Below are 8,526 nucleotides of genomic sequence, written 5' to 3' on the forward strand. Positions count from 1 at the left end.
TTTTTCTCTTTGGATGAGGTTTGAAAAATGGCAACACACCAGAAACAACTTACCACGTTGTGAGCTTCATCAAGTATTACTACAGTCCCCTTCAGGTCCAAGTTGTGCGCTCTCCGGCTCTAAAGATGAAGAAGAAAATGAGGGAACTGACAAAAAGGTCACAGAGAAATACAGAGAAATTGGCTCATGAGAGAGATTTGGGTTTTCATGTATTTTGGATTTTTTTTTTTTTTTTTTTTGAGAAAACAGCAAGTAATTGCTGTGGCTACCTAATATATAAACCACAGAATCATTTTCTCTGGAAATTAAGGTGATAAAATGCATCATGTAAAAGTTTATGGAGGTTACAACTTACATTGTAATAAAGAAAAAAAACAGTTGTACCATACTGGGATACACAAGTTTATCAGAATTAATTTCATTCACTACTTTTCCTGATAGGGCTCTGGGAGGAGCGGGGTGCGAAGCAGGGGGATTTGCCTTGTTTTTACAAATTTATGCTTGTGTCGTCTTTGCAAGAAGTGGATGCTCTGAAAACACCCGACAGTACCAGATCACACAACTTCATTTCGCAATGCTTCTTTGCTTAAGCTGGTCAGAGATTTTTTAAATTTTATTTTAGTTTTTCATTATTAAATATTTGGCCTTTTTGCCTTGTGTAGCAGTGGAATGTAATCTGGCTTTTACTATAATTTATGAATTACTCCAAGTTGCATAAAGATGTCAGCAGATTTGTTTCCTCAACAGAGTTTTCAAAGGTTTCATTTTCTACCCATGAAATAGGACAACTTATTGCAACAGCTTTTTTTTTTTTTTTTTTTTTTTTAACAAAGCCAGCAACTATTTCCAAGAGAGATGCCCAGTCTCTACTGAACAAGTTTCCTTACTCTAGAAAGCATGTAGCTGGCTGCAGAAACAAAACTGTCTCAGAATGCATACAAAAATACTGCATAGGATGTGACTGAAGATTTGTATTCAGGAGGTGAATATCACCACACAGCGAGGGCATCACATTCTGCAAAGCTCATTCTATAAAAATAGCAAGACCTCAAGCAAAAAAAAGAAAAAAAGAAAATATTTCTTAACTGTGGGAAAGAAGAACTTTACAGAGAAAAACCACAAAAGGATTTTGAACTGGGGTTTGGTTAGTTTTGAACCAAACATAATGCATTCACTTGCTATGCATCAGTTCTTCACAGCTTATCCACTAAAAGCTGATATAAGATAAACAGAACAATAACTGCATTTAAAAGCAAAGATATATGTTACCTTTGAGTCTAGTAAATAGTTGTAAGGCATAAAAATAATATCTGCTTGCTGCTTCAGGCTTCGAGAGAGGTAATAAGGACAAGCTCTGTTTAAAAAAAAAGTAGTACAAACTATAAAGTAATACTTGCAGAAATATTAAGAGTGCATTCATGTACTATGTTTCATAATCTCAAGGGGTTCTAATCAACTTCTTAAGGAGTTGGAACTGGCACGCTTAATTTTAGGGCAGACAGTTATCTCTATTCACACAACACAAGTAAAAAGAAGCATAGAAAATAATACCTAGCCAGGCAGCTCAACAAAACAAAGAAAAAAGAAATTAAAGGAGAAAGAGTGGCATTCATTACTGCATTATCATTTCACTCCTTTAAGCTAGAAGTAAATGCTGCACTAGACTATTTTATCTCAACAAATCGGTCACCTCATCCTCTTAGATCTGAAACAAAACTGCAATATCATTTGTCATGTCGTATGATATGGCAGCCTCTGCTCAAGCGAGAAATAAAATATTGGTGAGCCTGACTGACCCGATTCAGTCTTTACACAAGTAAGGGTTGAAATAAATTGCTGTATGATGAAAACTGCAGTCACAGAAGTTCAGGCTTTAGTGCACACATGATTTTGTTGGAAGCTGTGTCCGCAAAATATTTAGCCACTCCACTTTGCTCTCATCATTGTCCTGCGACTTTAGTGTATGTCAAGTTCATAACAACGTATTTTGCTCATAAACATGAACATTTGCTCATAAAAATGAGGAAAGAAATAGTTTTTGCTATTTTCACAAGTAAGGGAGAGGAAGGTCAGAGGGGAACATTTACCTGTGCTTGTTTCCATTTTTAACCAAGTCTTCAATATCCATGATTGATTCAATCAGTTCTTTCTCTGTACTCTTTTCTGTGAAAAATTACATTACAACCACAAGCTTAGGTAAAGGTATCACACAAAGATTTGTTGTTACCCTGATCATAACGCTCATCCACTTGCTAACATTTCATTCTTGAAAGACATTAACGCAGAGCAAAACACGCACACGCACGCACAGACGGATTCTGCCAACTCTTCCAAACTTCTCTACCTGCCTAGCAAATCTCTCCCTCTCCAAAAAAATAGGGTTTTACTTCCACAGCCAAACTCACCTTCCACGTTGTTATAGAAATGACAAGCACGAGCCATCACTTTCATTCGGCACATGTAGATCTGTAAAACACAGCATATTTTAGCCAAGAGTAGCACAGCCTGTCAAGCACTGAAAAGCACGTTAAGGGGTGAAGAGCTATTAGTTTTCTGTAACACCAGCGAATAAATAAATGCTAATCACAGTTCTTCAGTTTTAAAATCATGTGTCCCTCTGTCCACCTTAAAAGTTAGGCTCTCTTTTATGCAGCACAGAACACTCAGATGCTCAGAGGAACTTTTGTTATATTTTGCCACTAATACTTTTCAAAACAGTAATCTTGGATATTACCTGTAAAAGTAACAGGTAAATCAATCACTGAAGCACTATTTTGAAATTATTGTTGCTCTTGAAAAACACTTACATGGCAGATCAGAAAGTAAACTGCAAACTATTAACTCTCATGTTCTACACAATTACATCCTTCTCTGGGTGGAAAATGCTACCAGAGACTCAGAATTAAATTTTGCACTCACAAAACTAGAAACTAAAAGGTCCTCGAAACACATTTAGAACCACTATCTTCCCCTACAGCCTCCAGTAGTTACACAATGTCAGAGTTAAGAATTACACACCATACATCAAAACAAAAACCCTCCATGTTCTCACTGTGCATGCTTTTCAAGGCTCTGCTCTCACCTGCATGTGGTTGCTCTCCTGCCGCTTCACTTCTGGATTGATGCAAAGCTGCTCTCTGGAACCCAACACACATATCTTCGGCCTGTTCAAACAGAATACACAAAACTGATGATAAAAATAAGGCAAGAAAGAAGATCACAGTTGTACATGGCTAGGTTGGGTATACTATATGTAACTGGAGTTAAATCCAGTTGGCAGCTGGTCACAAGCGTTGTTCCCCAGGGCTCAGTATTGGAGCCAGTTCTGTTTACTACCTTTATCAGTGATCTGGACAAGGGGATTGAGTGCACCCTCAGTAAGTTTGCAGATGACACCAAACTGGGCAGCAGTGTCGATCTGCTCGAGGGTAGGAAGGCTCTGCAGAGGGACCTGGACAGGCTGGATCGATGGGCTGAGGTTCAACAAGGCTCAGTGCCAGGTCCTGCACGTGGGCCACAGCAACCCCATGCAACGCTACAGGCTTGGGGAAGAGTGGCTGGAAAGCTGCCTACCAGAAAAGGACCTGGGGGTGTTGGTCAACAGCCAGCTGAATATGAGCCAGCAGTGTGCCCAGGTGGCCAAGAAGGCCAACAGCACCCTGGCTTGTATCAGGAATAGCATGGCCAGCAGGACTAGGGCAGTGATCGTGCCCCTGCACTCGGCACTGGTGAGGCCGCACCTCGAATGCTGCGTGCAGTTTTGGGCCCCTCACGACAAGAGAGACATTGAGGGGCTGGAGCGTGTCCAGAGAAGGGCAACGGAGCTGGGGAAGGGTCTGGAGCACAAGGCTGATGGGGAGCGGCTGAGGGACCTGGGGTTGTTCAGCCTGGAGAAAAGGAGGCTGAGGGGAGACCTCATCGCTCTCTACAACTGCCTGAAAGGAGGGTGTAGAGAGGTGGGGTCGGTCTCTTCTCCCAAGTAACAAGCGACAGGACAAGAGGAAATGGCCTCAAGTTGCGTCAGCAGAGGTTTAGATTGGATATTAGGAAAAATTTCTTTACTGAAAGGGTGGTCAAGCATTGGACCAGGCTGCCCAGGGAAGTGGTGGAGTCACCATCCCTGGAGGAGTTCAAAAAACGTGTAGATGTGGCACTTTGGGACATGGTTTAGTAGGCATGGAGGTGTTGGGTTGACAGTTGGACTCGATGATCTTAGAGGTCTTTTCCAACCTTAATGATTCTATGATATCAAAAGCAAAAGGTTCAGGAGAAATAGATGAGCCCAAAATAAGGGCCAGAATCAGAAACAATAAGTAAGGTAGTCTGTTTGTAACAGCTATATACGTTATTTGACTTTATGGTACTGCATTTCTCCTGGTAGCTGTGGGTGGTAAGAAGCGGCAGTTTACAGCAGGAGGTAATGAGCAGCAGCTTACATCATCCACTATAAAAATCTGGGTTCTGTTATGACAGTTCAGCCGAATAAGCTGGGCCCTGTCATCTATTACAAGCTATTCCAAGCCAGCTGTGATTTTCAGAGTAAGGTTATGACAAGAACTAATGCACTGCAAACATTCACAATACTTTTTTTTGCTTATTACAAGGCTGTATCTTTACAAGAAAGATATAAACAAGTGACTACTGCCTGTCCAAAGAGCTCGGTCAACATGCTGGCATGTCAACAGCTGAAAACTGTGACAGACATTGGTACAGCAAAAACACAAGGTTCTTCATAGATTTACATCAGCGTAAGGAATTCAACTTTGTAATGGCTTCCCACTGCCTTAAAGAAATGCGCCAGGAAAAAAAAAAAAAAAAGGAAGAAAAAAAAGGAATTTTAGAAGTAAACATGTGAAGCAAAGAACCCAAACCAGACCAAATTCAGGAAATTCCATGATCGAAAGAGATAAGCTGTGAAGTATGAAAAAAACCCCAAATCCAACAACAAAGAAATCCAGGTTCTAGACATGCACATTAAGAAAACTACATTTCAGTGGCTATCAGTTTTTTTTACACATTCATCCACATAAATTCAACCAATAACTAAACCAGATGGGTCTCTCCACTTTTGCTTTGAATAGGAACATTATCCTAAATCATATTTACCTGTAGACCGTGTTCTTTAATTCATTAATGACCTGTGTAAGTTGTGAGTGAGTTCTGGAGGCATAAATTATTTTGGGAATGTCAGTGTAATAAGCTGCCAAACAGAGGAGAAAGAAAGCAGAAAAACGTTATTAGCATGGAAAGAAGAACTAGAGATATTATTAGCCTCCCTTCCCAGCTGGTACTATGGCAACAGTTTCCCTTGTAGAGACAGCAAGAAATTTTGTCATCTCACTACTCACACACACAAAATGAGCTAAATGAGTTTCTAATGTTCTAAGAAAATATTAAAATATGTAAAACACCTTTAAAATCTATAAAAAGGTGTGAAACCACGCTTCAGCCGCTAAACAACGGTTCCATGACTTTTATACCTACATACTTACTACAAAAGATAGATAAAAGCAAGTGTTCATTAACATGCCTGCATCGCCCCTACTGAGCATAAAAATCGCAGCACTTACTTGGGATATCAGCATCTGTGGCAGCGCTGCCCCAGGATGACATGGGTCTCTCGGGAAAGAGTTCCACTCCATTCATACGCTGCGCAATTTTGCGGGCTGAGATAGTATCTTTAAAGTGTTCCCGCCAAGCCAGAGTGGAACACAGCAGGCAGAGGGTCTTCCCTGTGCCTGTAGGGCTCTCCAAAATGCCGTTTACCTTCTTTATTGAAGAGAAAGAAAAGAAAAAGGGGAAAAACGAGCAATTTGGAGATTCAGCTAGAACAGGTCTTTGTGCAGGACTGCATTTCCTCAGTAAAAAAAGCAATCGCTGCCTGGTAAACTCTACCATGCGACAGAAACACACACAGCCCCAACATAAGGTTGTTACAAACGCACAACCTGTAGGACCCTCTAATCAGCTCAGTGAGGCTCAATCTAAAACCAAGAGCCAGACATTACCCTTTATTTAGCAGCAGAATTCTCCACTCTTAGAGCAACTAGAATGCTTCTAATACATGAAAATATGAGAAGTTATTGGAAAAAAAAACCCAAAAACAAAACCAGAAAATTACTCTTAGCTTACAGACTGGCGGTTTCCTTCAGAATTAAGACTATATCCCACATCTCAGTTTAGGCAGAAAATTTTCCAAGCACTTTTAAACAGCTAGTCCTGCTGGATGTTACCATTTTAAAGTGCATAAAAACACTACAAGTTGCAGAAAAAGTAGCAGCTGAGCTTGTGCTGCCATAACAATTCACGTTCAATTGTACTGAAAGAATTTCTATATATAATAGGCTTACAACACTTTTACTTTCAAACGAGGAGGTACCAAGCAGAAACCAAGCCACTGCCCAGGACACAGAGGAATGCTGAGCCCCGTGGAAAGCCAAATAATAATTCCACAATAAGCTTGTTTGATCTCTCAGCAGAACAGGGACCACGGAGATCTGTTACCCAACTCCAGAACAAAGATTACTGTTGTAAAAACCCTTTTCTTCTTTGACATTCATTTGGTAAGATTATCCTGTCGTAGATAAAATGGCGAATTATGCTAACAGTCCAAGGACTAACAATACAAACCCAAAGCCCAGATATCTAAGGACAGGCTGCACGAACGCATGGACGGCTTGCTCAGCCTTCCTTCTTTTCCCAAGCGAGGCGGAAACATCCCAGAGCTACATCTTTACCGACCGCCACTTGCACACCTCTGGGTTTTTAATAACTACATCGTAAAATAAAAATACAAGTAAAAGAAGGTCGGAGAAGATTTGGAAAAGGTGGGATACGGACGACAAAAAGCAAACTTGAATTGTGACGTCATTTTTTACCGTTAGAACGGAACCGCAGCCCGTGAAGGCGGGCGCCTCACCTTCTGCAGGCACTCCAGCACCTTGGCCATGTAGGCTTCCTGGCACTCGTAGGGTTGGAAGGGGAAATCCACCGTGACGCCGTGCAGCGTTATCTTGGGCATGCTTCCCGCCGAGTACCTACAACGAAGCGCAGGCCCGGGGTTCACCCTGCCGCCGCGCCGGGGGGGCTGTACCGCCGGTGTCCCGTACAGTGACGAACCGGAATCGGGGCAGGTTCATTTACACGACGAAATGCCCAAAGGGCCGGGTTTACGCCTCATATTTCGGGACGGGACGCTACCAGCGGGCCCGCACCGCAGCCCGGGCGGGAGGTTCAGGGGCACTCGGGGCCCGGTCGCGGCGATACGGAGGAGGCGGCCCGGCCCAGCCCGTGGCCCAGGACCTCCCGCCCGCTCGGGTGCGGTCCGGCCCGCCTTCCCGGGCCCCCCCGCCCGCTCCGGCCCGCCTTCCCGAGACGCCCAGCCCGGCCCGGCGCGGCGGCCATTGCCATGGGAACACGGGCAGCACGGCGGAAGCCACCCCTCACCTCCCGCTCCGCCGTTCGGAATCCCCGCGCCTGTATCACGTGATCCCCGCCTGCCCCCCCCCCCCCCACGTGTGCGTAACTTCCGCCGGGCGCTCTCGCGAGAGCTGCGGCGTTGCCTAGGGAACGGGGCGGGGAGGCGGCCGCGGGCTGCCGGTGAGCCTGACCGTGGCGGCGGGGCCGGGGCCGGACCCAGCCCCAGCCCCAGCCCCCCTGGGGAGCGGGGCTGGGGGGTCCAGTGCCGTCTCCTGTGAGCTGCTGCGCAGGCCCGAGGGGCCGCGGGCAGGAGGGGACCAAGTCCGGCGGGATTTGGGCCCTGCCGGGCCTGGAGAGAAGCGGGACCCGGGCCTGGGGGAGCCTCCCTGTCAGGCGCTGGGTGGTTCAGCTGGAGGGTCCCTCAGCCGCTTCCCCCCGCTCTGCCCGGGGCGGAGGGCAAGGTTTGGCCGCGAAGAGGCAGAAGATCGGCTATTTGGCTGCTAAAAGTAGCAAAGCGGCTGCGTTTCTAACGCCTCTCGGCCCTGTTGGGTTCCCCCGGAGCGTGTGAGCGCTCCTGGGCGAGAGCTCCCGGGACTGGCGTTTCTCCCCGTCATTAACGACTCGGGGGAGCCGCATGATAAGCGATGCCCTTGACCAGAATTCGTGTCCAGTGCGCTGCTGGGCTTTGTGCTGGGCGTCTGCCACCCTTCAGTACTGCACATAGGAGAAGGCAGAATGCTACAGGATTCGTTGTTGAAACTCTCAGCGTTTAAAATAAGAGGGTTTCTGTGTCGTTATGTTGAGCCTTGTAGTTTCTGCATTAAGAACAGGCATGAATTCTGAGGGTATCTTTTGTTAGGAGTGAATGTGCTGCTCCTTTGTTCCCTGCTTTGCTTCAGCACGATTCTTTCAGCCTTCAGCCCCCTGTCAGTGTATCGTGCACATGGCCAGGAACGGCTGCGTCGGCATTTCAGGTTGGTTCCACAAGTGTGTGATGGGAGTGAACTCTGAACTGCTCTGGATTGATGGATTACTCGCTTTGTAAGACTCTAGCAAACCCTGCAAGTGTTTTAATAAATACATAGGCATGGTTTACCTGGATCCCCG

The 8,526-nt window shown here is 45.3% G+C and overlaps 1 protein-coding gene across 8 annotated transcripts in view; it reads right to left on the reverse strand.

The window, feature by feature from the left end:
* RTEL1 (regulator of telomere elongation helicase 1) overlaps positions 1-7,494 on the reverse strand; it is a 53,530-nt gene extending 46,036 nt beyond the window's left edge. For 5 of the 8 annotated variants that reach the window (XM_075516976.1, XM_075516971.1, XM_075516975.1 and 2 more), the window contains exons 1-9: positions 7,447-7,494; positions 6,920-7,037; positions 5,571-5,769; positions 5,107-5,200; positions 3,083-3,164; positions 2,406-2,466; positions 2,088-2,163; positions 1,270-1,354; positions 54-119 (exon numbers count right to left, since the gene is read on the reverse strand). In XM_075516976.1, coding sequence (XP_075373091.1) covers positions 54-119; positions 1,270-1,354; positions 2,088-2,163; positions 2,406-2,466; positions 3,083-3,164; positions 5,107-5,200; positions 5,571-5,769; positions 6,920-7,021 — 765 coding nt within the window. In that variant the 5' untranslated portion in view covers positions 7,022-7,037; positions 7,447-7,494. The other 3 variants (XM_075516973.1, XM_075516974.1, XM_075516972.1) reach the window with 3 other exon arrangements.
* Positions 7,495-8,526: the final 1,032 nt, after the last annotated feature.

Source organism: Mycteria americana, chromosome 14, assembly GCF_035582795.1.
Source record: "Mycteria americana isolate JAX WOST 10 ecotype Jacksonville Zoo and Gardens chromosome 14, USCA_MyAme_1.0, whole genome shotgun sequence".
Classification (NCBI taxonomy): domain Eukaryota; kingdom Metazoa; phylum Chordata; class Aves; order Ciconiiformes; family Ciconiidae; genus Mycteria; species Mycteria americana.